Genomic DNA, 25196 nt, shown 5'->3' with positions numbered 1-25196 from the left:
TGGGGGGGGGGTCACCCCTTGCAGGGGTGATGCTGGAGGGGGCCCGGGGGTGGCGGTAATTAAAAAGGCTATAATTTATTCCGGTTTAAGGCAACTCAATACAAACCCACAGCAGATGCACAGGCGACACAGTGCGGGGGGGCACGGAGGGGGGCTGTCCATGCAAATAGAAAAGTGGAGGGTGGGGGGACACACACAAACAGACCTGCCCCCCCCCCCAGGAGGGGCCGGCACTTGCTGCCGGAGGATGGGGGGTGCCTATGGGGCTGGGGCGGGGGGGGGGCATGCATCACCTCTGCGGGGCTGGGAATGCTCTGAATGTCACTGGGGCCACCAGAGGGGACCCCACACCTCGGGAGGGGGGGAAAAGGGTAGGTGGGAGAGCTGGAGACCCCTTGCCCCTTTTGGGGGGGGCAGGATGCGGTCCTCAGCACCAGTCCAAGGTGTGCCAGGATGGGGTGAGCTGTGATGGTCTGGGCTGGATATGGGGGGGGTCCACCACTGCCAAGAGTGCTTGGCCAACACCAGCGCCAGCGCCTCCATCCCTGACCCCCCGGGGACCCCAGAAAAGGTGATTTATGGGGGGACACACATGGAGTGGGGTGGAACAGGACCCCCCAGGGCCCTGGCAGGGTGCTGCTGCCTTTTATCCCTTGAAAAAGGAAAGAGGGGGCTCAGAAAAACATCCAAGGCCCAGGGCTGGGGTGGGGGGGACACGGGGTGCCAGCCAGGTGCGGTCAGGGCTGGGGGGGCACTGGGGGGCCGGGTGGGTCGGGGCTGGGGGGCGCCGGCTGGGGTTTGATGCCGCGTGCCTTCATGTAGGAGATGAACTGGTCAGGGATCTCGGCCAGGACATCCTTGGCCAGGCGCGCCATGCTCAGCACCGGGCTGTCCCCCCCGTCCAGGTAGTCACGGAAAGGGACAAACTGGGGGGGGGACAACGGGATTGGAGGGACCCCCAGGGACTGGTCCCCCTGGCCAGCATGGCCCTGTGTGTCCCACTCACTGCAGCCCCACATCCCAGTGCCCCTCCCTTCCCTGATGCCCCAGTGTGTCCCCAGATCCCAGTGCACCCCCAGATCCAAGCACATCCCAAGCCCCAGTGCACCCCTTCTTCCCAGTGCACCCCTTCTTCCCAGTGCAGCCCCCCTCCACGTCCCAGTGCACTCTCCCACAACCCAGCACACCCCCTCGAATGTCTCAGTGTATCCCTCCATGGCCCAGTGCACCCCGATTCCCAGCACCGCCCCCCCCATGCCCCTGTGCTCCCCCATGCCCCAGTTCACCCATGTCCCAGTGCCTTTCCAGTATGCAGCCCACCTCGTCACCCTCCATGCTGGGACCAGTCAGTGCACCCCAGGAGTAATGGGGCTGATGTGGGGTGCCCGGGGAGCCCTCCACACCACCACCACAGCTGGTCGGGGTCCCCGATCCCCACCCGGGGGAGTTGGTACCTGCACGATGTCACGCTCCGCCACCTTCCCACGGGAGGAGATGCGAATGTCATCCCCATCCAGCTCCACCATGGCTGCGGGGGGGAAAGGTGCGGGGGCTTAGCAGCACCCACGTCCCCCCCACCCCAGGGTGACACCCTTTGACACCCCCAGCCCAACCCCAGCAGCCCCCCAGCCCTGGCAGCTGCAGGCAGGCGGGGGAGCCGGGCTGATTCATCACTGGCAGTTCCCGGGGGAGCTTTAATTTGCCTTCACCGCAGAGCAGCCGGCTGCTGGTGGGGGGGCTGCCCGTGCCCCCCCACCCCGTACATCCCGGGGGGCTCATTCAGCCCTAATGAACACCTCTGCTCATAACCACCCGCACGCCGGCTTGTGGCAAGACCTGCTGAGCCCCAGTAAAATCCAAGTCCCGTTGCCTCGGTGGCCTCCGTGCCCCCTCGGGGGCTGCTGAGCCGGGGTGGGATGGGGGCGCCCACAGCCTTACCGTCGAACTCAGCCTGGCCGACCCCCACGATGATGATGGACATGGGGAGCTTGGCAGCCTGCAGCAACGAGGGAGAAAAAACCAAAATAAGGCACCAAAATTGCTGAAGGCAGCCACCAGCCCAGCTCCCAAGGGTCCCACCCCCAGCATTGGCCCCCCAGCACCCACCGGGCCCCAGGGGACAGGGTGACAGTGGGGTGCTGCGCAGGTGCAGATGGGTACCCTACCCTTTGGGCCACGATGGGCACCCGGTGCCGAGGGCCAGGATAGACACCTCATCCTCAGGGCTGCGATGGGCATCCCGTGCCCAGGACCATGGTGGGCATCCTTCCCTTGGGGTCAGGATGGGCACCCTGCACCGAGTGCCATGGTGGGCATCGGTGCTCAGCACAGAGATGGGCATCCCATAGCCAGGGCCGCGATGGGCACCCTGCACCCAGGGACACGGTGGGCACCCCGTGCCCGGGGACATCCTCAGTGCCACGATGGGCACCCCGCACCCAGTGCCATCGGGGGCATCCCTTGCTGGGTGGCACCACGACACCCCCCCAGCACCGCAGAACTGCACCGCCGGTCAAGGGAACCCCTGGGCTCAGCACGGTGCTCCCGGAGCAGCACCAGGCTCCGGAGGGAACCCCAAGGGCATCTCAAGGGCACCCTGCCCCCCCCCCCCCCCCCCCCCGGCCCCGCCCCCCCCCCGGCCCCGGCTGCGGTGCCCGCGGGCAGGCAGCGGGCCGCTGCGAGGTGCAGCAGCTGCTGGCACTGAGCGGCCCGAGCTGCCGGCACAGCCGCACTGCGGGGATATTAAAGCAGCAAACAAATATTACCGGAGCCGTTCTCCTGCCCGACTCCCGCCAATGCCCAGCATCGCCCCCCGCCCCCCCGGGCACCCCCAGCCCCCTGCTACGGGGCTGATGGCTCCCCCAGCATCCCTGCTCAGCTCCAGCATCCCTGACCCTCCCGACGCCCCACGTATCGGGGAGCAGAGATGGGGCTGAGCTGCTGTGAGGGAGGCTGGGGGATGAGGAGGAGGAGGAGGAGGAGGAAGAACAAAGCTCCCAGCTGGCCCAGGCGCTGGGCTGAGCGGGGAGGGGGGCACACAGCGGGCTGGCGCGGCACGGCACTTGCGAGGGCAAAGGTGCCGCTGGTGCCTTCCAAGAGCCATCCCGGCGCCAGGATTGCTTTTTCCTTCCCAGGCCCCTCGTGTGGAGGAGGCAGGAGCTGCCCGCCACCCCCTTGGAGGGGACACCGTGACCTTGGCCACCAGCGCCCCCCCCCCCCCCCCCAGCTTGCCCTGGCACCCCAGCAGCTCAGGGCACCCCATGTGCCTGGCTGGGAATCGTGCCCCAGTTTGGGCAGGTTATGGCACCCCGCTATGGGGGGGGACCCCGTGCACCCAGCTGGATGTTGCACCCACTTCGCGGTACCCCCTGCAGGTTGTTGCACCCACCCAGCTCACTGCACCCCATCAGGGGCACCCCAGGCTCCAGCCAGTCTGGTCACCCTGCCACCCTGGGGCTCCCCAGCCAGTTACCGCACCGGCACAGCCCGCAGCGCCCCGTGCACCCCGCTGCTGCGGCACCCCAGATGCCTCAGAGCACCCCAGCCCCGGGTGGTCCTCGCACCCCAGCACCCACCACCCGCGGGACTCACGTTGACGATGGCCTCCTTGGTCTGTGCCATGTCCGAGATGACGCCGTCGGTGATGATGAGCAGCACAAAGTACTGGGACCCATCCAGCACCGCTGCCGCCGAGCTGCGAGGGACCCCATGAGGGACACCGGGGTGGACACGGACCCCCGGCGGGGGGGGCTGAGACCCCCTTACCGGGCAACGTGGTTGACCACGGGGGCGAAGTTGGTGGGTCCGTAGAGCTGGACGCTGCGCAGGCTGCGGTGATACGCCTCCAGGACGCCCTCGATGCCGCTGCACGCCGGGTTGGCCACGTCACCGTTCTGCGGGACAAGGAACAGCGGTGACAAGGACGATACCACAACGTCCCCGACCCCGTCGAACCCCACCTTGGGACAGACCCTCACCAGCGGGAACTCATGGGACACGCGTCCGTCCGGCGGGATCTTGGCGCCGAAGCCGAGGGCTGGGAACATCTTGTCGCTGTCGTAGTCCTGGATGATCTCGCCCACCGCCTTGAGGGCCATGGTGTAGGCGTTCAGCTGGTAGGGGCTCAGGTAGTGCAGCGAGGTGGACTGCGAGGGGTTCCCTGTGCGGGCGGGGGGCTCAGCCGGGCCCAGCCCCCCCCTCCAGCAGCGGTTTGACGAGTCCCCCGCTCGTTAAATACTGCTGGGGACATGCGCAGCCCCGCGCTCACCGTTGGATGCGGTGAAGTCGATGGCCACCGTGAAGTTGATTTGGGTCCTGGGGGGGTGACAGCAGCTTTAGGGCACTGGGGTGGGTGATGCAGGATGTGACCCATGGCGGGGTGGCCAGCCCCCTCCCCGGGCCAGCCCGCAGCCTGGCTCTCCCCAGAGGAACACCCAAGGATGGGATGTGCCCACCCCCCAGTTCAGATCACCCCCAAATCTCCCTCCGCTGTCCCCCCGCCCCAGGCAGCAGCTGCGGGTGCTGGGGACGCCCTGTTCTGGGACCCCACATCCATCCCCCGGATACAGACGGGGAGACTGAGGCACGTCCCCCCCTCGCTCACCCGCCCCTGATGTAGTCCAGGAAGGTGTGGTCGGACTCCACGGCGAAGGACAGCAGTGTCACCTGCCAGGGACACCGGGCTGAGCAGGGACGGTGGCTGCGCCCCCCCACCCCCTCCCCTCCCCGTGTCCCCCCCCCAATCCTCACCGTCCCCGAGTTCAGGTACTTCTTCTTCTTCATCTTCTTCCTGGGGTTCACCACCTGGGGGGGCGGAGGGGAGCTGCTCCCCACCGGAGCCGCGGCACCCCCGGGGTGCAGGGGGGGCACCACGGGGACCGTAACACCCCAAGGTGGGGAGCAGCACAGGGGACACCCCACCAGGGTGCAGAGGGGCACCCCGAGGGGGGTGCAACACCCCAGGGTGCAGAGCAGGGGGCTGTGGCACCCAGGGGTGCAGCCCAGGCACCCTGGAGATGAGGACTGCAATGTCCCAGGGGTGCAGCACGGGGACCATGACACCCACGGGTGCAGCACAGGCACCCAGGGGACTATAATGTCCCAGGGGTGCAGCACAGGGACCATGACACCCATGGGTGCAGCACGGGAACCCTGGGGACCGTAACACCCAGGGGTGCAGCACAGGGACCACGGCACCCATGGGTGCAGCACGGGCACCCTGGGGACCGTAACGGCCAGGGGTGCAGCACAGGGACCACGGCACCCATGGGTGCAGCACGGGCACCCTGGGGACCGTAACAGCCAGGGGTGCAGCACAGGGACCACAGCACCCATGGGTGCAGCATGGGAACTCTGGGCTCCACGACACCCATGGGTGCAGCACGGGCACCCTGGGGACCGTAACACCCACGGGTGCAGCACGGGAACCACAACACCCACAGGTTCAGCACAGGCCCCCAAGGGACTATAATGTCCCTGGGGTGCAGCACAGGGACCATGACACCCAGGGGTGCAGCAAAGGGATGGTAGCACCCATGGGTGCCACTGAATCCCGTCCCTGTTTTCTGGCCTCACCTCGTAGACATTGAACTGGCTCTGCCCCCGTGCCAGCTCCCGGTAGCTGGTGGTGAACTCCCCGATGAAGTCGTGGCTGTGGGGTGAGGGGGGGGAGGGCACTGTCAGCTGGGGGGCGGGACGGGGTGTGGGGGGTCCCCAGGGCCACCCCCCAGCTCACCTGCCGTCACGGTCCCAGTCGTACACCTCCACTTTGATGGCTCTGCAAGGCAAGGGGGGGGTCACAGCCACCACCTGGCACCCCCAAAACCCAGACCCCCACCCCAGGGGCTGTGGTGAGTCCCTGGGGCCCACTCCCATGGGCTTGTTTTGATGCCTCCGTGGGCCTTTTCCTCCTTCCTCCTCTTCCTCCTCCTCCTCAGGCTTTTTCGGTGGGATATTTTTATCCGCCGTTGCCACAGCAACGTCCGACATGGGGCCAAGCCGGCGGCACGACGAGCCACCAAGCCACCGCTGATTTTTGTTTGCCAGGACACGCAGCCGGTGACACCCGTTTTGGAGGGGGAGGGACACCCCCCAGGGATGGCTCTGTCATAGCGATGAAGCCCATTGCCCAGATGGGTAAACTGAGGCACGCAGCGTGGGCGTGGGATGCTGGAGGGCTTAGGCACGAGCGTAGGTACCACAGAGACTGTGGGAAGAGGGTGCAGAGCGGCCACCCCCGCCGGCCCTGGAGGACCCACAGCTCACCTGTCGTAGTCGCCGTTGCAGAGGGCGCGCACCGGGATGGTGAACGCCTGCCACACCGGGTTCAGCGTGTTCCTCACCACCTCCGTCTTGTGGCAGATGGTGAAGCTGGAGGGGAGGAAATGTGGGGGGACAAGGGGGGTCACCCCCGATGGCAACACCCCTCCCACATCACCCTAGAGAGGATTTTTGGAGACACACACACCCCTAACGCCAGCCCAGCCCCATGGGGACAGGAGGTGTCCCATGGCCAGGGCTGTCCCCCCACCCCTGGTGCCATGAAGGTGCCACTGTGTTTTGGGGAGGGGTTGGGGGTCACTCACGTCCCATCCTCGTTGCTGCGGTAGAAGACCATGAAGGGGTCGGATTTGCCGAAGAAATCCTTCTTGTCCAGCTTGTTGGCGCAGAACTGCAGCGTGGCCACGTCCTGCGGTGGGGACAGGGGAGTCACCAGCCCGGCACCCCCAGGGACATGGGGGGTGCAGGATCTCGGGGGGGTGCTGAGGGACCCAGGACCCATGGGACACACCGTGGGGACAGGTCAGCCTTGACCCTCATCTTCCTCACCCCAGAGTGAGGAAGACCTAGGGGGCGCAGCCGGGGTAGGGGTGGGGGTCTGTGCCCCCTCACGTTACCGGGGTGTCCCCAACCTGTCCCCCCGCTCCCCAGAGCGGCTCACCCGGCAGTTGCCCAGCTCTTCGGCGAGGAGGATGATGGTGCCGCACTTCTTCCCGGGGATGCCGCTGCCAGGAGGGGCCGTGAGCCGGGGGACACACACACACTGACACGGTGACCCTGGTGTCCCCCCGGACCCCCCCAAGCTGGGCACCCCAAAACTCACCCATTGGAGACAGCCGGAGCGGGTCTTCTGCCCCGGCCGTGCGTGGTCACTGTCCCCATCCTGTTGGGACAGACACTGAGGGGTGACAGAGGGGACCCCCCCCTCCCAAAAAAGCCACCCCCTACCCCCCATGGGGAAGCTGAGGCAGGGGCTGGGTAAAGGACAGGGGGAGCCCAGGGCAGCTGGAGCCGGGGCTGTCGGCACCGGGGTCTGGTCTCCATCCCAGACACCCTGATAAGGACCCGGGCACGTCGCCAGTGCAGGGAGGGACACGGGACAGCAGGCAGCCACCCCAGCGCAGGGCCCTCCCCGGGGAAACTGAGGCACGGGGCAGGGGCTCACGTCAGGGGCTTCTCCAGGCGGCTGCCGGCTGAGCCCACGATCTCGCCCAGGGTGCAGAAGGCCTGGCCAAGGAAATCCTGCCGGAGCCGTGGTGTCACCGGGGTCTGTCCCTGTCCCCTCCCTGTCCCCAGCCCCACAGGGCTCGGGGAGGGGGGGTGTGGAACGGGGCTGGCCCCCCACTTACATGCTTGGAGAGGTCGGGGCTTTTGGAGTCCACATCGTACCTGGGGACAAAGTGGGGACCTGTTGCTGAGGCAGCAGGGATGGGGTGGCTGTGGGGACAGGGATGGGGACAGACATGGGGACTGGATGCAGATGGGGGTCGAGGTCGGGCAGGGACAGGATGGGACACAAATAAGGATGGGGACAGGACAGGGATGGGTTAGGGATGGGGACCGGGACAGGATGGAATGTGGATGGGCACAGGGATGGAGACGGGGACAGGGATGGGACGGGGATGTGAATGGGGACAGGGATGGTGATGGTGCAAGAATAGGTTCAGAACAGAGAGGGGGACAAGCACAGGGACCAGATAGTGACAAGGACATGCCTGGGACAGGGACCAGCGCCAGTGCCCGCCTGGCATCCCCAGGCACTGGCTGAGCCACCGCAGCCAGCCCCACGGGGCGGGGGGGGGGGGGGAGGGGCTGTGCTGGGGTGCTGGGGGCTGCAGTGGCCAGGGGGATGACACTGGGGGGACAGTGGGGACACTCACAGGTCAAAGCGGAGGTTCTGCTTCTCCTCAAAGAAGTAGTCGAGGACGAACTTGCGCAGGAAGTCGGGGTTCAGGGAGTTGTCGATGACCTCGGTCCGGCCAAACTGGGGGACACAGGGACAGCAGGGTGACACGGGGATGGGGACATGGGGATGGGGACACCAGGACACCAGTGTGACATGGGGATGGGGACACAGGGATGGGGACAGCAGGGTGACACGGGGATGGGGACATGGGGATGGAGACACCAGGACACCAGAGTGACATGGGGATGGGGACACGGGGATGGGGACACAGGGAAGGGGAAACCGGGGTGACATAAGAATGGGGACATGGGAATAGGGACATCGGGACATCAGGATGGGGACACAGGGACACCAGGGTGACATGGGGATGGGGACACTGGGGTGACACGGGGATGGGGACATGGCGACACCAGGGTGACATGGGGATGGGGCCACAGGGATGGTGAAACGGGGATAGAGACACAGGAAGGGAGGAAGAAGGTGGGAGCGGGGACAGACAGAGGATGGGGACAGCGGGGGACATGTGGGACACGAGGTGACACAGGGCGCAGAAGGGGACGTCGGGCCAGGCACGGCGGGACCAGGTGCCCCTTTGTCATCGGGTGCAGGGCTGGCACCGCGTCCTGCCCAGCCCCCGCCTGCTCATTAAGGCCCGAAGCCCCTCAATTATGCCTCAGTTAATTACAGGGCACACGGTGGTGGGGCGGGGGGCGGGAGGGAGCGGGGGGGGGGCAGGGCACCCCGAGGGGTGTCCCCAAGTGTCCCCTCCCTGGGCACAGCCAGCACCTGCTGGGGCCGGCAGCGCCCTGATTGGCCAGCTGGCTGCATGCTGACGGCTCATTGGCTGGCTGCCTGGCACCCCAACATGCTCCCCAGCTCCCCAGCGTGCTGATTGGCTGGCTGGCTGCACCCCAGCAAGTTGATTGGCCAGCACCCTGACATGCTGGTTGGCTAGGTGGCCAGCACCCCAATATGCTGATTGGTCAGCAACCCAGGATGCTGATTGGCTGGCTGGCCAACACCCTAATGTGCAGAATGGCTGGCTGCTGCACCTCAGCCGGCTGTTCCTCACTGGTGATTGGCCAACGGGCTAGCACCCCAACAAGCTGATTGGCCAGTTGGCCAACACCCCAATGAGCTCATTGGTAAGTATCCCAACATGCAGTTGGCCAGAATTTGACCTGCTGATTGGCCACTGGGCCAGCACCCCAAAGTGCTGACAACCAGAACCCCAACATGCTGACATGGTGATTGGCCACCTGGCCATCACCCCGACATGCTGATTGGCCAGTTAGCCATCACCCCAACTTGCTGATAGGCCAACAACTTACACGCTGATTGGCCAGCTGGTTGGCACCCCAACATGCTGATTGGTCAGCACCCCAACATGCTGATAGGCTGGCACCTAACGTGCTGATTGGCCAGTTAGCCATCACCCCAACATGCTGATTGGTCAGCACCCCAACATGCTGATTTGCCAGCTGGCTGGCACCCCAAACATGCTGATTGGCCAGTTAGCGATCACCCCGACATGCTGATTGGTCAACACCCCGACATGCTGATTGGCCAGTTAGCCATCACCTCAACATGCTGATTGGTCAACACCCCGACATGCTGATTGGCCAGCTGGCTGGCACCCCAAACATTCTGATTGGCCAGTTAGCCATCACCCCAACATGCTGATTGGCCAGTTAGCCATCACCCCGACATGCTGATTGGTCAACACCCCAACATGCTGATTGGCCAGCTGGCTGGCACCCCAAACATGCTGATTGGCCAGTTAGCGATCACCCCGACATGCTGATTGGTCAACACCCCGACATGCTGATTGGCCAGTTAGCCATCACCCCAACATGCTGATTGGCCAGCTGGCTGGCACCCCAAACATGCTGATTGGCCAGTCAGCCACCACCCCGACATGCGATTGGCTGCCACAGGCACTGACCTCGCGCCACTGGCGGCTGCCGGGGCGCTGGGTGTACAGCACGCACACTGCGGGCACAGGGTGGGTCAGGGGCGCCGGGGCCCCCCCCGCCCCCCGCCCCGGCACACTCACGCGGGTCCGACTTGGAGAAGGTGTCCTTGTCCAGGAGCTGCCTGCGGGGACGGGGCGCGGGTGAGCGTGAGCGTGAGTGTGACTGCACGGCTGCGCACGCCAGGCTGTGCTCCGTGCTGGGGTGTCACTGGGAGTGGCCACGTGTCGGGACGTGCAAAGCCACGTGCTGCACGCTGGGCATCTGCGTGTGCACGGCTGCACATGCTTGGCAGCGGTATGTGCACGGCCACGTGTTGGTGTGTCGGTGTGCACAGCCACGTGTCAAGTGTGCACGGCCGCGTGTTGGTGTGCACGGCTGTGTGTGGGTATGCACAGCCAGGTGACAGTGTGTTGGTGTGCACAGCCGCATGTTAGTGTGCACAGCCATGTGTCAGTGTGTCAGTGTGCACGGCCACGTGTCAAGTGTGCACAGCCAGGTGACAGCATGCACAGCCAGGTGACAGTGTGTCGGTGTGCACAGCCATGTGTCGGTGTGCACAGCTGCAGGTCAGTGTGTCACTGTGCACAGCTGCGTGCTGGTGTGCACAGCCATGTGCCCCTTTATGTCAGCGTGCACAGCCAGGTGACAGAGTGCACAGCCAGGTGTCGGTGTGTCAGTGTGCACAGCCGGGTGACAGTGTCTGTGCACAGCCATGTGTCAGTCTGCACAGCCAGGTGTTGTGTCGGTGTGCACAGCTGTATGCCGGTGTGCAACAGCCGTGTGCCGGTGTGTCGCTGTGCACAGCCAGGTGACAGGGTGTGCACAGCCACGTGTGCCCTGCACTGTGCGTTTGGGTGTGTGCGGCTGTACATGCCCTGTGCCGCATGTTGGGGTGCACAGATGGGGGGGTGTCGGGGGGGGGGGCACAGCCGGGGGTGTGTGTGTGTAAGGGGGCACAGCCATGGGGGGGGGATGGTGCTGGGGGGCACAGCCATGGGGGGGGGTGTCACAGCCGGGGGTGGTGTGGTGGTGGGCACAGCCACGGGGGTGTGTGCTGGGGACACACAGCCATGGGGGTGTGTGTCGGGGGAGCACAGCCGTGGGGGGTGTCGGGGGCAGCGTCCCATCCCCCCGCGCAGCGCTGCCCACCCGGGCCCCTGCCCGCTGCCCGGTGGAGTGGGAGGAAAATAGGTCAGAGTGGCCGCAGGCAGCGCGGCCGGGGGGGCACCCAGTGCTGCGGGGGGGGGGGGGGGGGGGGGGGGGGCGGAGGTTCAGCTGCCCACGCCGGGGGGGGTCGGTGGCATGTCACCCACCCCAGCCCCCACAAAGGAAGCTCCCTGCACCTACCCCCCCCCCAGCCCCCCAAGCTGGCACCCGCATTAGGGCAGTACCACCCCAGCTCCCCCAGTACCTCCCACTGCCCCCACCGAGTGCCCCCTGTGCCCCCCCCACTCCCCCCCAGCAACTGCCTCCTCTTTCCCAGTGCCTCCCAGTGCTCCCTGTTCCCCCAGTATCCTACAATACTGACTGCCCACCACTCCCTCAGTGCACTCCACTGCCTCCCAGTATCCTGCAACACCAATTCCCCCCCAACTCCCCGCTGTCTCCCAGTGCCTCCCAATATCCTACAACGCCGACTGCCCCCACTCCCCAGTGCCTCCCAGTAGCCTACACCACCAACTGACCCTCCCCTCCCCATAGCCTCCCAGTATACTACAATGTCGACTTCCTGCTGCTCCCCACTGCATCCCAGTGCTTCCCAGTACCTACGACACTGACTGCCCCCCCGCTTCCCCCCGCTCCCCAGAGCCTCCCAGCACCTGCAACACCGACTGCCTGCCGCTCCCCAGTGCGTCCCAGTGCCTCCCAGTGTCTACAACGCCGACTGCCCGCCGCTCCCCCCCACTCCCCAGTGCATCCCAGTGTCTCCCAGCGCCTGCAACGCCGACTGCCCGCCGCTCCCCCCCCACTCCCCAGTGCATCCCAGTCCCACCCAGTATCTACACCACCTACTGCCCGCTGGTCCCCCCCACTCCCCAGTGCATCCCAGTATCGACAACATCGACTGCCCGCCGCTTCTCCCCACTCCCCGACGCATCCCAGTGCCTCCCAGTACCTACAACGCCGCCCGCCCGCCGCTCCCCCCCACTCTCCAGTGCCTCCCAGCACCTACAACGCCGACTGTCCCCTGCTCCCCAGTGCGTCCCAGTGCGTCCCAGTATCTACAACGCCGACTGCCCGCCGCTCCCCCACACTCCCCAGTGCCTCCCAGTATCTACAACCTACTGCCGCTGCTCCCCCCCCACTCCCCAGTGCCTCCCAGTACCTACAACACCGACTGCTCGCTGCTCCCCCACACTCCCCAGTGCATCCCAGCGCTTCCCAGTACCTACAACGCCGACTGCCCGCCGCTCCCCCCCACTCCCCAGCGCATCCCAGTGCCTCCCAGCAGCTACAACGCTGCCCGCCTGCCGCTCCCCAGTGCATCCCAGTGCTTCCCAGTACCTACAACGCCGACTGCTCGCTGCTCCCCCCCGCTCCCCCAGTGCCCGCCGAGCCCCGCCGAGCCCGGTACCTGCAGGACACCGTCAGCTCCACCCGGGTGGCCGGGACGGGGCCGGCGCCGCTGCCCGGCTCCGGGGCGCCCAGGCCCGCCATGCCCCGGGCTGCGCCGCTGCCCCGCTCCGCCGCCCCCGCGCCCCGGCCCGGCCCCGCCCCGCGCCCAGGGGCTGCCCCGGGGGTTCCTGCGGCCCCGCCCCCAGGGTCCCGCCCCCAGGGTCCCGCCCACGCCCCGCCCACGCCCCCCGGCATCGCCCCCGGTACCGGCCCCCGGCATCACCCCCGGGTCCGGATCCCCGGCATCGACCCCATCCCCCCGGTACCGCCCCCGGGTCCCCTCGCGGATCCCCGGCATCAGCCGCGGACCCCTGGTACCGCCCCCGGCATCACCTGCAGACCCCCGGTCCCGGCCCCCGGTCCTCCCGCGGACCCCCGGCATCGCCCACGGACCCCTGGTACCGCCCCACAGCATCGCCCACGGAACCGCACCCGGGTCCCCCCACGGCCCCCCGCACCGCCCCCCAGCATCGCCCCCACGTCCCCCCACACTGCCCCCCAGCATCGCCCCCGGGTCCCCCCACAGCCCCCCATACCGCCCCCCAGCATCGCCCCCGGGTCCCCCCACAGCCCCCCACACTGCCCCCCAGCATCGCCCCCGGGTCCCCCCACAGCCCCCCATACCGCCCCCCAGCATCGCCCCCGCGTCCCCCCACAGGTCCCCCCATACCGCCCCCCAGCGTTGCCCCTGGGTCCCCCCACGGATCCCCGGCATCGCCCCCAGCCCCCCAGTACTGCCTCCGGCCGCCTGGTACCGTGTCTTGGCATCACCCCCGTCATCACCCCCAGCCCCCCGGCATCACCCCTGAACCCCTGGCATTCCCCCGAGCCCTCCCCCGGCATCACCCGGGGGCTCCTGGGACCCCCAGTACCCCCCTGGGACCCCCTCAGTGCCATGGGACCCCTCTGGGTACCACCTGCTCCCCAGGGAGAGTCCCCAGTGCCCCCTTAGCCAGCCCCTCCAGTGCCCCCATGGCCCCAGCACCCGCAGACCCAGGGTCCCCCAGTGCACCCAGTTCCCCACTGCCCTCGGCGTGCCCCAGTAGCTCCCAGTGCCACCCCTGCACCACCCCCAGTATCACCCGGTGGCTCCCAGTCCAGTCCTGCATCCTGCCCTGGCACCTCCCAGTCCAGTCCGTAGTGCTCCCAGTGCCTTGGCCATGAGGATGAGGGGCCACTGGGGTGGGGCTGTACTGGGGACACTGGGCAGACTGGAAGCCAGACTGGAGCCCCCAGGACTGCTGCAGCCCAGGCATTACTGTAGGTCCTACAGAAACAGCCAAGGGGCCTGGGGGGGCTCTGGGGCCCTGAAGCGGGGGGTACCCAGTGCCAGAGAGGGGACACACACACTGCGTGTTGGCATGGGGACCCCTGTGCATGGGGACCCCTGTGCCAGTCCGGGGGTCCCCAGCACTGCATGGGGGGGTGTCACCCCCTCAAAGCCCAGTGAACTAGTGGGCCTGTGATGGGGGGCATCCCTGGGGTCCCAGGACACTTTTTTGGGGGGGGGCATGGCGGAAAGGGCAGCACCCCTTGCCCTCCCCAGAGCTGGGGTGGGGGGTCAGTTGGGGTCCCCTGTCCCCCCCAACTCTAGCCTCACAGCAGCCGAGGCCAGCGCTGTGCCCCAAGGGCTGGGGGGCGGGGGGGGCACCATGCCCAGCTGCTGCCTGCAGAGACACGATCCCAGGGAGCAGGGGGGCAGCCCCCCAAGCCCCTTTGCAGGGGGGCACACACAACCACGACGGGGCCACCTCCTCCATCACAGCCCCCCTAAAAAAAAAATCCCACCACACGGGGTGTCACCACCGCGTCCCACCGCTTTTATTACAACCAAGCGCTACAAACCGGAGGCTGGAGGCGGGGGGGAGGGGGCATAGAGCACAACCCCCCCCACCCGCCCCCGCAGCCCCCCTACCCTGAAGGAAAAGCCTTGATGACCTTGACGTCGTCCAGGGGCCGGTCCTGGGCGTTGGTCTCCACCATGGCCAGGCGGCCCAGCACCCCCATGCCCTGGCAGACCCTCCCGAAGATGCTGTGCTTCCCGTCCAGCCACTGCGCCGGGCCCAGCGTCAGGAAGAACTGGCTGCCGTTGGTGTCTGGCCCCGCGTTGGCCATGGCCAGGATGCCGGCACCTGAGATGGATGGAGGGATGGTGTTACTGGTCTGGTCTGGGGGCCCTGGGGGTCTGGGGTGGGGTGGCCTGGTATGATGGGAGATAACGCCACCCCACAGGTAGGGTGCTGGGGAATATGGGGACATGCCACCCCGCAGACAGGGTTCTGAGGGACATGCTACCCCGTGGCCAAGGTCCTGGCAACACGGGGGACACGCCACCCCATGGCCAGGGTTCTGAGGGACATGCCACCCCGCAGACAGGGTTCTGAGGGACATGCCACCCCATGGCCAAGGTTCTGAGGGACATGGCACCCCGCAGACAGGGTTCTGAGGGACATGCCACCCCATGGCCAGGGTTCTGAGGGACATGCCACCCCGCAGACAGGGTTCTGAGGGACATGCTACCCCGTGGCCAAGGTCCTGGCAACACGGGGGACACGCCACCCCATGGCCAAGGTTCTGAGGGATATGGCACCCTGCAGACAGGGTTCTGAGGGACATGCCACCCCATGGCCAGGGTTCTGAGGGACATGCCACCCCGCAGACAGGGTTCTGAGGGACATGCCATACCATGGCCAAGGTCCTGGCAACATGGGGGACATGCCATCCCATGGGCAAGGTCCTGGTATCATGGGGGACACACCACCCCATGGCCAAGGTTCTGAGGGACATGCCACCCCATGGCCAGGGTTCTGGGGGATATGGGAGACATGGCACCCCATGGCCAAGGTCCTGGTATCATGGGGGACACGCCACCCATGGCCAAGGTTCTGAGGGACATGGCACCCCGCAGACAGGGTTCTGAGGGACATGCCATACCATGGCCAAGGTCCTGGCAACATGGGGGACATGCCATCCCATGGGCAAGGTCCTGGTATTATGGGGGACACACCACCCCATGGCCAAGGTTCTGAGTGACATGCCACCCCATGGCCAGGGTTCTGGGGGATATGGGAGACATGGCACCCCATGGCCAAGGTCCTGGTATCATGGGGGACACGCCACCCCATGGCCAAGGTTCTGAGGGACATGCCACCCCGCAGACAGGGTTCTGAGGGACATGCCATACCATGGCCAAGGTCCTGGCAACACGGGGGACACGCCGTCCCATGGCCAAGGTTCTGAGGGACACACCACCCCATGGCCAGGGTTCTGAGGGACATGCCACCCTACAGCCAAGGTCCTGGTGTCACAGGGGACATGCCACCCCATGGCCAAGGCCCTGACAACATGGGAGACATGGCACCCCATGGCCAAGGTCCTGGTATCATGGGGGACACGGCACCCCATGGATGTGGTCTTAGGGAACATGGGGAACATGCCACCATGGCCAGGGTCTTAGTGGACACAGGAGACATGGCACCCCATGGCCAAGGTCTTGACAACACAGGGGACATGCCACCCCATGGCCAGGCTCCTGGGGGATATGTCACCCCAAGGCCAAGGTCCTGGTATCTTGGGGGACATGGCACCCCATGGATGGGGTCTTAGCGGACATGGAGGACATGCCACCCCATAGCCAGGCTCCTGGTATCATGGGAGACATGGAACCCCACGGATGGGGTCCTGGGGGCCACGCCACCCCACACGTGGTGTTGGTGACAGTTCCCACTCACCGGTGAACTTCAGCTCGGGGTGCAGCTCGTCCTCAAACTGCTTGCCGTAGATGGAGGCACCACCGCGGCCTGGGGAGGGGACGAGGGGGGCTCAGCCGGGACCCCCCAGCAGGGCAGGGGCCGCAGCGAGGGGGTGTCTCTCACCGGTGCCGGTGGGGTCCCCCCCCTGCACCATGAAGTCCTTGATGACGCGGTGGAACTTGGTGCCGTTGTAGTAGCCGCGGCGGCAGAGCTCGGCGAAGTTCTTGCAGGTGCGGGGGGCGTGTTTCCAGTACAGCTCCAGCACCAGCGGCCCCATCCTGCACCACACCAGCACCGGCACCGGGGGGTCACCCCATGGTGCCCCTCACAGGGGCTCAGACCGGCCCGGCCCCGGGGGGACGTGGGGCTGGCAGGGATTGGGAAGGGGCAACCGGGACTGGCTGGCACTGGGGATAAGGGGGGGTAGCTGGTACTGGGCGGGGGGGGCGGAACCGGGACTGGCTGGTACTGGGGGATGATGGGGGATGACCAGTACTGGAGGGGGGCAACCAGGACTGGCTGGTACTGGGGGATAACGGGGGCTGACCAGTACTGGAGGGGGGCAACCAGGACTGGCTGGTACTGGGGGATAACGGGGGCTGGCCGGTACTGGGAGGCACTGGGGGCTTCCCAGCACCCAGGGAGGCTGGGAGCTGTCTGGGACTGGGGGCCATGGGACACCGGGGGCTGTCCGGTACCGGGAGACTGGGGGCTAACGGACACCGGGGGGGCACCTGGGGCTGCGCGGTACCGGGGGGCCGGGCCGAGGGGGCGGGAGGGGCCGCCCGCTGCCGGTACCGGGGAGGGCGGCCCCGCCCCTTACGTGGTCTCCATGGAGACGGTGGGCGGCTGCCAGGAGTCGGGCGGGACGGCGGCCATGCTGCTGCTGCCGCTGCTGCTGCCGCTGCTGCCGCTGCCGCCGCCGCCGCTGCTGGTGCTGCTGCGGGCGGAAGGGCCCCGCGCCTCCGCGCGCTTCCGGGGACACGCCCCTTCCGGCGGCGACCAATAGGAGAGCGCGGTTGGCGGGGCGGGGGCGAGGAGGCGGGCCAATCCGCGCGGCAGGCGGGCGCGCCGCTATTGTGACGCAGGGGAGGGGGAATTCGAACGAGGCCACGCCCTCTCCGCTGGGCCACGCCCCCTCCGCGCGCGCGGCGAGCGGGAGCCGGGGGCGGGCGGCGGTGAGCGGGGGGGGGCGCCAGGAGCGGAGCGGGGCCAACCGGGAGCGGGGGCGGGCGGCGGTGAGCGGGGGCGGGCACCGGGAGCTTGGGGGGGGCACCGGGACCCCCGCGATGGCGGAGGAGGGAGCGGAGACCCTGCGGTGGGGGCTGGGGAGTCCTCCGGAGGTGGGGGCGGGGCCGGGGCCCCCCAGTGCGGGGATGGGGTCCTCTGGGGATCGGGGTGCGGGGCTGGGACCCCCCGATGCAGGACCGGGACCCCCCGGTGGGGGCTGGGACCCCTCAGGATCGGGGTGCTGGGCTGGGACCCCCCGGTGTGGGGCTGGGACCCCTCAGGATCGGGCTGCGGGGCTGGGACCCCCCGGTGTGGGGCTGGGACCCCTCAGGATCGGGGTGTGGGGCTGGGACCCCTCGGTGTGGGGCCGGGACCCCCCAGGATCGGGGTGTGGAGATGGGACCCCCCGGTGGGGGCTGGGATACCCCGGTGGGGGGCTGGGACCCCCCAGGATCGGGGTGTGGAGATGGGACCCCCCGGTGGGGGCTGGGACCCCCCAGGATCGGGGTGTGGAGATGGGACCCCCCGATGTGGGGTTGGGACCCCTCAGGATCAGGGTGCGGGGCTGGGACCCCCAGGATCGGGGTGCTGGGCTGCGACCCCTCGGTGTGGGGCTGGGGGTTCCCCGGGTGGGGGGCACGGGGGTCCCCACATCTGGCCCCTCAGCCGTGCCCGCGCCAGCGGTGCCGTCCCCGGCAGCACAAAGCCCGACTGTGCTGGCACTGGCAGTGCTGTCCCCGGGCGCTGGCCGGTGCCACCCGGCTGCCCCACTGGGGCTTGAGGACACAGGGTGGGGGGTTGTGGGGACACGGGTGGGGGTCATGGGTGACGGGCGGGTGTCGTGGGTCACCCTCAGCTCGCCCCCAGGCAGCCCCTGCGCTGGCACCGTGGGCCGAGGCGGAGGCGATGGCGGAGGAGCGAGGTATGGCAGTGCCAGCGCCGCGGCCCCCCATGTGCCCCCCGCGCTGGGGGGCCGGGGCTCACCCGCATGTCCCCCCAGATGTCCGCTTTGTCACCGAGGAGAGCTTCGACTTCGGGCTCCTGTCCCCTTCTGACAGGTGAGGGGGGGGACAACCCACCCCATGGATGGGGTCCTGGCATCGTGGGGGACATGCCACCCCATGGATGGGGTCCTGCAGGACATGCCACCCCATAGACAGGGTTAAGGGGGACATGGGGGACCTGTCACCCTGTAGCCAAGGTTTTGGGGGACATGGGGGGACAAGCCACCCCATGGATGGGGTCCTGGGGTATGTGGCGCCCTACAGCAGGGACACTGGGGATGTGCCACCCCATGAACAGGGTCCCAGGGGACAGTTGGGATGTGCCACCCCATGAATAGGGCCCTGAAGGACATGGGGTAGCACGTCCCCCATGAACAGGGTCCTAGGGGACACGGCACCCCATGGCCAAGGCCCTGACAACACGGGGGACATGCCACCCCATGGCCAGGCTCCTGGGGGGATATGGCACCCCATGGCCAAGGTTCTGATATCTTGGGGGACATGGCACCCCATGGATGGGGTCTTAGGGGACATGTGGGACGTGGCACGCCACAGCCAAGGTCCTGACAACATGGGGGACATGCCACCCCATGGCCATGGTCCCGAGGGATGTCAGCCCCATGGCCAGCCTCCTTGGGACATGCCACCCCATGGCCAGGCTCCTGGGGGATATGGCACCCCATGGCCAAGGCCCTGGCATCATGGAGGACGTGGCACCCCATTGCCAGCACCCTAGAGGACACGGGGGATGTGCCACCCCACGAAGAGGGCCCTGGGGGACATGGGGGTTGTGCCATCCTGTGGCTGGTGTTCTGGGTGGCACGGGGCAGGGGGGACATGCCACCTCCTGGCCATGGTGGCAGATGACACGGGGCGGGGGGGGGGCGCTCAGGGGGCCAGGTAGGGCTGACGCTGCCCTTCATCCTGCAGCCAGGAGGAAGAGGAGGATGAGGGTGAGGCGGGGGCGCGGGCCGGGGGGGGCAGCGGGCGCTGGAGCCCCCTGCACGGTGCCCGGCTGGAGGAGATGGTGCGGGAGGCCACACGCCTGGCAGCGCAGCTGGAGCAATGTCACCTGTCCCCCTCGGCACGCCACGGCCCCCGCAGCCCCCGCCGCGAGACCTTTGTGGTGAAGGACAGCCCGGTGCGGGCACTGCTGCCCACCGTGGAGCCGCGGGGACCCCCCCCGGCCACCACCCGGCCCCCCGCCAAGCCCCGGGGTGCCCCCACTGCCACCACCATCCCCAGCACCCGGAAGGTAGGTGGCACCTCGGGGGGGTCCCAGTATGGCCCCACACGCTGTTCCCACCAGGGCTGAAGTTCTGGACACCCCCGCACTCCCCAAAACCCGTCTTGGGGTGGGGGACACCGAGTGCCACCTGCATGTCCCCAGTGCCCCCCCACCCCAGCACTGGGCGGCCACCGACCAGCGTCCCTGTGTGTCCCCTCTCTGCTTCCAGGTGTCACCCAGCTGTCACCCCACAGCGGTGCCCAAGGGACCCCCCGGGGCCAGGGTGCCCCCCCCCCAACCGGCTGGGCCCCCCTCGGCCTTGCCCTGCCCAGGGGCAGGGGGCTGCAGCCCGGGGCAAGTCAGAGCCCCTCCAGGTGGGGACAGCAGGTACCGGCTCTGCGCGGGGATGGGGACAACATGGGCATCTCCGCCGTGGGGCACCCGCGCCATGGGGACCCGCACCCCACCAGGGTCCCAGCACCCTGGGCCAAGTGGGTGCCAAAGCCACCCCCAAGCCCCACCGCGGGGTGGGGGTCTGGGTGCCCCCGCCGTGCCCCCATGTGCCCTTCTCTCCCCAGGCCAGCCAAAGGTGAGGGGGGGCGCTGCCCCCTGCCCCCCCGCCACCCGCCAGCCCCGCACCAGGGCCACCACCGTCCCCGTCCCCTCCAGCCGCCCCCCTGCCCCCAGCGCCATCCCCAGGGCACCTGGACGGACCCTGGCGGGGGGGGCTGCACCGGGTGGGAGGGCACCCGCGGCCAGAGGTAAGGATGGGTGCTGCTGGTGGGGACGGGGGGGCAGGGGGTTGCTCCCCCCCCCGTGCCTCAGTTTCCCCTGCCCCATGGCTGCTCTCCCCATTGCAGGTGTGGGGGCGGCACGGGCAGCCCCCCCGGCCACTGGCTCAGGGTGCAAACCCGGACCTGCCCCCAGCCGCCTCCGCCCCCCCAGGAAGACGGCGATGAGCAGCACCCCGAGGTGACACCCCCCCCACCCCCGGAGGAGCTCGGGGTGCCTGTTCACCCCCCATCCTGGTGCATGGGTGAGGAAGGGGGGATCTGGGGAAACTGAGGCACGGAGGGGTGGGGAGCACAGAACAGGCCCCCCCCAGGAATGAGGCAGAGGCGCAGGTTGGATTTTGCTTTAATTACAAAAGGTCACATCAGCAGTAGGAAACCCCCCCCCTCGCCCCTCCCAGCAACCAGGGGGTCCCCCACCCCCCCCCCCGCAAACACCCTCTGCTGGGTGCCACCTGCCCCTGGGTACCACCGCCTGAGCCTCACCCTTGGGCAGGGGGCAAAGTACTGGGGGGGTCCACACATCCCTGCACCCTACAACTGATTCCCCCTCCCACTATGTGCCCCCCCCCAGCTCCCCACCTGGGGGGGGTTGGCACCATGGAGGAGGGGGGATCATATATCCTTTTTTTTGTATTTTTCATGTATTTTTTAAATAAAACCCTTCACCGGGCATGGGGGCTGTGGATGATGCTGGGGGCGGGTGGGGGGGGCACCCTATGCCACATCTGTCCCCCCAGGGTGCCAATGGGCTGAGGGGCAAATCCCTGCCAGGATCCAAAGTGCAACTAGGGGGGTGTCTGTGGCTCCCTGCCCCTTCCTGATGCCCCCTCATCCCAGTGCCACCCCCTGTCCCGGTGCCCCCCCTCCCATCCTGGTGCCACCACCCTGTCCCGGTGTCCCCAGCACGGTGGCATGGGCAGGGAGTGCCCGCCGGGTTGTTAGATGGAGGTCTCGTCGCTCCTGGGGAAGGGGGGGGGGGGGTGGACAGACAGACGGGCAGGGGGTGGGCACGAAGTGGGGGGAGGAATAAAAAACAAGACAGACGGATGCGTGATCGGGGGTGAGGCGGGTGCCAGGGTGCCCTCCGCGCCCGCAGCACCCAGCGCTCGCCCAGATGGGGGGAGATGGAAGGGGGGGGAGGGCAGGAGCCCCCCGGCCCCCGCAGGTTAATGGAGAAAATTAAAAAACAGAAATCTGGGCGGGGGGGGCGGAGAGGAGAGAAGAGGGAGGGTTAGTGCCTGTGGGCAGGGACACCCACCCCCCCCCGGGTGCCCACCACAATGCCACCCCGCTCCTCTGCTCCCCATGGGCATGGTTAGACCTGATGGGCACCCAGTGGGTGTCAATGGGCACCCAGCGGGCCATCAATGGGCACCCAATGAGCTTTCTTAGACCTGATGGACACGCAACAGGCACCCTGGCACCCAGTGGGCACCCAATGGGCATCAATGGGCACCCAATGGGCCATCAGTGGGCGTCAATGGGCACTCAACAGGCACCCTATGAGCATTCTTAGACTTGATGGGCACCCAGTGGGTGTCAATGGGCACCCAATGGGCATCAATGGGCACCCAACGTGCCATCAATGGGCACCCAGTGAGCTTTCTTAGACCTGATGAAGATGCAACAGGCACCCTTGCACCCAATGGGCACCCAACAGGCCATCAACAGGCACCCAATGGGCATGGTTAGATCTGATGGACACCCACCAGCCATTCTTTCACCTGATGGGCACCCAACAGCCAGTCTTGCACCCAATGGGTGCCCAATGGCAACCACAGCACCTGACGGGCACCCAACAAGCAGTGTTGCACCCAATGGGTGTCCAAAGGGAACCTTGGCACCTTGTGGACACCCAACAGCCACCCTTGCATCCAACAGCCATTCCTTCACCTGATGGGCACCCAATGGCAGCTCCTGCACCCAACAGGCACCCAACAGGATCCCTGGCAGCTGATGGGCACCCATCGGGCACCCGAGCACCCAAAGGGCGCCCAGTGGGAACTCTTGCACCCAACGGGCACCCAACAGCCCAGCCACCCTTGCACCCAAGGGGCACCCTGGCACCCATCCATCAGGTACTCACTCGGAGCCGGAGGAGTCCTCGTCCACGGTGCCTGCCTTAATGCTCATGGCGATGGGGGTGACGCCGCTGAGCTGCTCCTGCAGGGTCTGGCGAGGGCGGGGGGCGGCAGTGCCCCCCACCCGGCTGCCCTCACTGCCTGAGGAGGCGGCGGTGCCCGCAGGGGGTGGCGGGGGGGGGGCGAGGCGCTGGGTGCTGCCCCGCTCACTGATGGGGGGCAGGCACTTCTTCTTCAGGATGCCTGTGGGGTGGGGGCATCACCCAGGTGTTGAGGTTTTTTTTTTTGGGGGGGGGGAGGGGGCGGAGTTCCCAGCCTTGAGGTGCCCCCCACCCACCCTATAACACCCTCTTGGGTGCGGGGCGTCCCGTACCTTTGTGGGGGTGGGGCAGGGGCAGCAGCAGGGGGTCCCTGGGGAGTGCCTCGCCGTTGAGGCGGGGGGGTTCACCCCGGAGGGGTCCCTCGCCCCCCGCCGGCTCCACCCGCAGGGTCTCGCTGCCCCCGTGCCCCTCGCTCTCGCTGGCTGTTGTCACGAATTCCCCTGGCCAGTATGGCTGCCCCGGGGCCACCAGGCTGTCACCTGCGGGCAAGGGGGCGACCCCTCCATCAGCACCCACACAGCTTGAGGGACCCCCCCAAATCCATTGGGTGACCACCAACTGGTGCCCCAGACTGGGTGAGAGACCCCCATCCCCACTGGGTGCCCCCCATCAGCACGCTGGACAGGCTGAGGGACCCCATCCCCACTGGGTGTCCCCTACGCTGGCATTACCGGAGGCAGGGGGGGCCAGGGGGGGCCCGGGCAGGGTGTCCCAGCCTGGGGGACACCCTCGTCCTCGCTCTCGGAGGAGTGCGTGGAGCCGTAGGAGCCACTCCGGTCATCTCCAGCGACAGGTCACTGTCCGAGTCTGTGTCGTGCTCTACCAGGGGGACACGCAGGTCCAGGGGGTGCCCAGGGTGTCGTCCCCCCCCAGCTCTGGGCCGAGGCCGGGTGCACTTGTTGCACGCGTGGTGGCCCTACCCTCGGGCTGGTCCTGGGTGTCGAGGAAGAGCCCCCCCGGCTCGGCCAGTGCCTGCTGCCCTGGGCTGCCTGCCAGCCCGAGTCCTCCCTGCCAGAGAGCAGAGACCCGCACCCATGGGTGCCTGCCATCCCTCCCCAGCCACGCTGCCACCCTGTCCACCCATCAGCGTCCCACCACCCACCCCATCACCTCACTGCCCCACCCCCATCACCCTGCCACCCCCGTGTGCTGCCACGCCACCACCCCAACCTATCACCCTGCCACCCAGCACATCACCCCACCACATCACCCTGCCACCCCGCCACCCAGCACATCACCCACCACCCTCCCACCCCAACAACCCATCACCCTGCCACCCAGAACCATGCCACCCTGCCACTATGCCACTCCAGCCATCCCACCACGCTGCCACCATGCTGCCATGCCAACATCACTTCGCCACTGTGCCACCCCACAAACCCATCACCCTGCCATCCTGCCACCCCAGCATCATGCCACCCTGCCACTGTGCTGCCATGCCACCAAGCCACCATCCCACCAAGCCATCACCATCCTACCAAGCCACCATGCCACCAAGCCACCATCCCACCAACCATCACCATCCCACCAACCCACCAACATGCCACCCCAGCATCATGCCACCCTGCCATGGTGTGGCCATGCCACCCCGCCACGCTGCAGATGTCACCGTCCCAGCGCGGTACCGGCGCACGAAGGGGATGTAGCTGTGGTGGCTCTTGCCGGAGCGTGTGCTGTGCAGGGAGCCGGTGGAGCCGCCGGTGGGTGCCGGGTACAGCCGCCCGCCACGTAGGTGCTGTCGCAGCCATAGGCCTGCCAGGGGGAGGGGACATCACAGCCATGGCGGGTGTCCCTTGTCCCCCTTGTCCCCACCCCCCAGCCCCTCCGGCACTCACGGAGGTCAGGGTGGATTTGGTGGCCAGCGCGGGGTCGGGGCTGCGCCTGCGGGTGCAGCTGAGCCGCAGGCTCCTCCGCACCTCCTTGCTCACCACGCAGAAGAGGAAGGAGGGGGCCCTGGGGTGCAGGGGGGGACAGTGGGCATGGGTGGTGGCTGGCCAGCCCCCATCTGCACACTGGAGGGACCCCACTGGCACCCCAGGCAGGCTGAGGGTCCCCATACCACAGGGTGCCCCACTGACACCCCAAGCAAGGGACTCTGTGCCCACTGGGTGCCCTCCCAAAATAGGTGAGGACCTCTGGTACCCCAGGCCCCCCCCAACAGGGTCATTGCTGGGGTGCCCCCTGTTCCCATCACCCCCCACCTGTGGCCCCCGGGTGTCCCCAGCCGGG

General features: G+C 67.7%; 4 protein-coding genes across 8 annotated transcripts in view; 1 reads left to right on the top strand and 3 right to left on the bottom strand.

The window, feature by feature from the left end:
• Positions 1 to 27: 27 nt before the first annotated feature.
• Positions 28 to 12845, bottom strand: LOC119158533 (copine-5-like). Of its 3 annotated transcripts, XM_037410610.1 has the most exons (21): positions 12737 to 12844; positions 10242 to 10282; positions 10131 to 10177; positions 8160 to 8263; positions 7629 to 7668; positions 7445 to 7521; positions 7103 to 7162; positions 6941 to 7004; positions 6585 to 6688; positions 6265 to 6369; positions 5735 to 5776; positions 5575 to 5650; positions 4750 to 4803; positions 4604 to 4665; positions 4268 to 4314; positions 3978 to 4159; positions 3766 to 3893; positions 3592 to 3694; positions 1939 to 1996; positions 1455 to 1528; positions 29 to 926 (listed from the first exon to the last, which is right to left on the bottom strand). In XM_037410610.1, the coding sequence occupies exons 1-21, from the start codon at positions 12817 to 12819 to the stop codon at positions 738 to 740; spliced, it is 1740 nt and encodes a 579-aa protein (XP_037266507.1). In that variant the 5' UTR covers positions 12820 to 12844; the 3' UTR covers positions 29 to 737. The 3 variants fall into 3 exon arrangements, with proteins under 3 accessions (XP_037266505.1, XP_037266507.1, XP_037266506.1); XM_037410608.1 differs by having other exon boundaries at positions 28 to 926; positions 4750 to 5650; XM_037410609.1 differs by lacking the exons at positions 10131 to 10177; positions 10242 to 10282 and having other exon boundaries at positions 4750 to 5650; positions 12737 to 12845.
• Positions 12846 to 14574: 1729 nt separating this feature from the next.
• Positions 14575 to 17504, bottom strand: PPIL1 (peptidylprolyl isomerase like 1). The gene is made up of 4 exons (XM_037410845.1): positions 17353 to 17504; positions 16653 to 16807; positions 16509 to 16577; positions 14575 to 14909 (listed from the first exon to the last, which is right to left on the bottom strand). Exons 1-4 carry the CDS (start codon positions 17406 to 17408, stop codon positions 14689 to 14691), a joined length of 501 nt encoding a protein of 166 aa, XP_037266742.1. The 5' UTR covers positions 17409 to 17504; the 3' UTR covers positions 14575 to 14688.
• A 282-nt stretch (positions 17505 to 17786) lies between these two features.
• Positions 17787 to 21084, top strand: PSRC1 (proline and serine rich coiled-coil 1). 2 transcript variants are annotated; one of them, XM_037410590.1, is made up of 7 exons: positions 17787 to 17872; positions 18627 to 18681; positions 18760 to 18817; positions 19694 to 20018; positions 20221 to 20378; positions 20570 to 20752; positions 20852 to 21084. In XM_037410590.1, the coding sequence occupies exons 1-7, from the start codon at positions 17819 to 17821 to the stop codon at positions 21054 to 21056; spliced, it is 1038 nt and encodes a 345-aa protein (XP_037266487.1). In that variant the 5' UTR covers positions 17787 to 17818; the 3' UTR covers positions 21057 to 21084. The 2 variants fall into 2 exon arrangements, with proteins under 2 accessions (XP_037266487.1, XP_037266486.1); XM_037410589.1 differs by having other exon boundaries at positions 20221 to 20752; positions 20852 to 21062.
• Positions 21085 to 21630: 546 nt separating this feature from the next.
• Positions 21631 to 25196, bottom strand: part of CELSR2 (cadherin EGF LAG seven-pass G-type receptor 2) — a 28998-nt gene continuing 25432 nt past the window's right edge. Inside the window, exons 33-35 of one of the 2 annotated variants that reach the window (XM_037410586.1) lie at positions 23240 to 23446; positions 22872 to 23109; positions 21631 to 21745 (exon numbers count right to left, since the gene is read on the bottom strand). In XM_037410586.1, the coding sequence (XP_037266483.1) occupies positions 21724 to 21745; positions 22872 to 23109; positions 23240 to 23446 (467 nt within the window). In that variant the 3' untranslated portion in view covers positions 21631 to 21723. Of the gene's footprint in view, positions 21746 to 21864; positions 21980 to 22871; positions 23110 to 23239; positions 23447 to 25196 lie in introns of those variants that run through there. The other variant, XM_037410585.1, reaches the window with a different exon arrangement.

The sequence above is a fragment of the Falco rusticolus genome, chromosome 17 (genome assembly GCF_015220075.1).
Source record: "Falco rusticolus isolate bFalRus1 chromosome 17, bFalRus1.pri, whole genome shotgun sequence".
NCBI classification, from domain to species: domain Eukaryota; kingdom Metazoa; phylum Chordata; class Aves; order Falconiformes; family Falconidae; genus Falco; species Falco rusticolus.
Note: the sequence above shows the minus strand (reverse complement) of the source record. Positions and strands in the feature narration are given on the sequence as shown.

Excerpts from the sequence above, each read along its gene's own strand:
- LOC119158533 (XM_037410608.1), bottom strand. The coding sequence starts at position 12,819 with ATGGCGGGCCTGGGCGCCCCGGAGCCGGGCAGCGGCGCCGGCCCCGTC. Across the intron at positions 8,264-10,130 it reads GCAGCCGCCAGTGGCGCGAG|TTTGGCCGGACCGAGGTCAT; the intron begins GTCAGTGCCTGT and ends TGTGTCCCCCAG. Across the intron at positions 4,666-4,749 it reads AGTACCTGAACTCGGGGACG|GTGACACTGCTGTCCTTCGC; the intron begins GTGAGGATTGGG and ends TGTCCCTGGCAG.
- PPIL1 (XM_037410845.1), bottom strand. The coding sequence starts at position 17,408 with ATGGCCGCCGTCCCGCCCGACTCCTGGCAGCCGCCCACCGTCTCCATG. Across the intron at positions 16,808-17,352 it reads ACCGTCTCCATGGAGACCAC|GATGGGGCCGCTGGTGCTGG; the intron begins GTAAGGGGCGGG and ends GGTGTGGTGCAG. Across the intron at positions 14,910-16,508 it reads CCCCGAGCTGAAGTTCACCG|GTGCCGGCATCCTGGCCATG; the intron begins GTGAGTGGGAAC and ends CATCCATCTCAG.
- PSRC1 (XM_037410589.1), top strand. The coding sequence starts at position 17,819 with ATGGCGGAGGAGGGAGCGGAGACCCTGCGGTGGGGGCTGGGGAGTCCT. Across the intron at positions 18,818-19,693 it reads CTCCTGTCCCCTTCTGACAG|CCAGGAGGAAGAGGAGGATG; the intron begins GTGAGGGGGGGG and ends TTCATCCTGCAG. Across the intron at positions 20,753-20,851 it reads GAGGGCACCCGCGGCCAGAG|GTGTGGGGGCGGCACGGGCA; the intron begins GTAAGGATGGGT and ends TCCCCATTGCAG.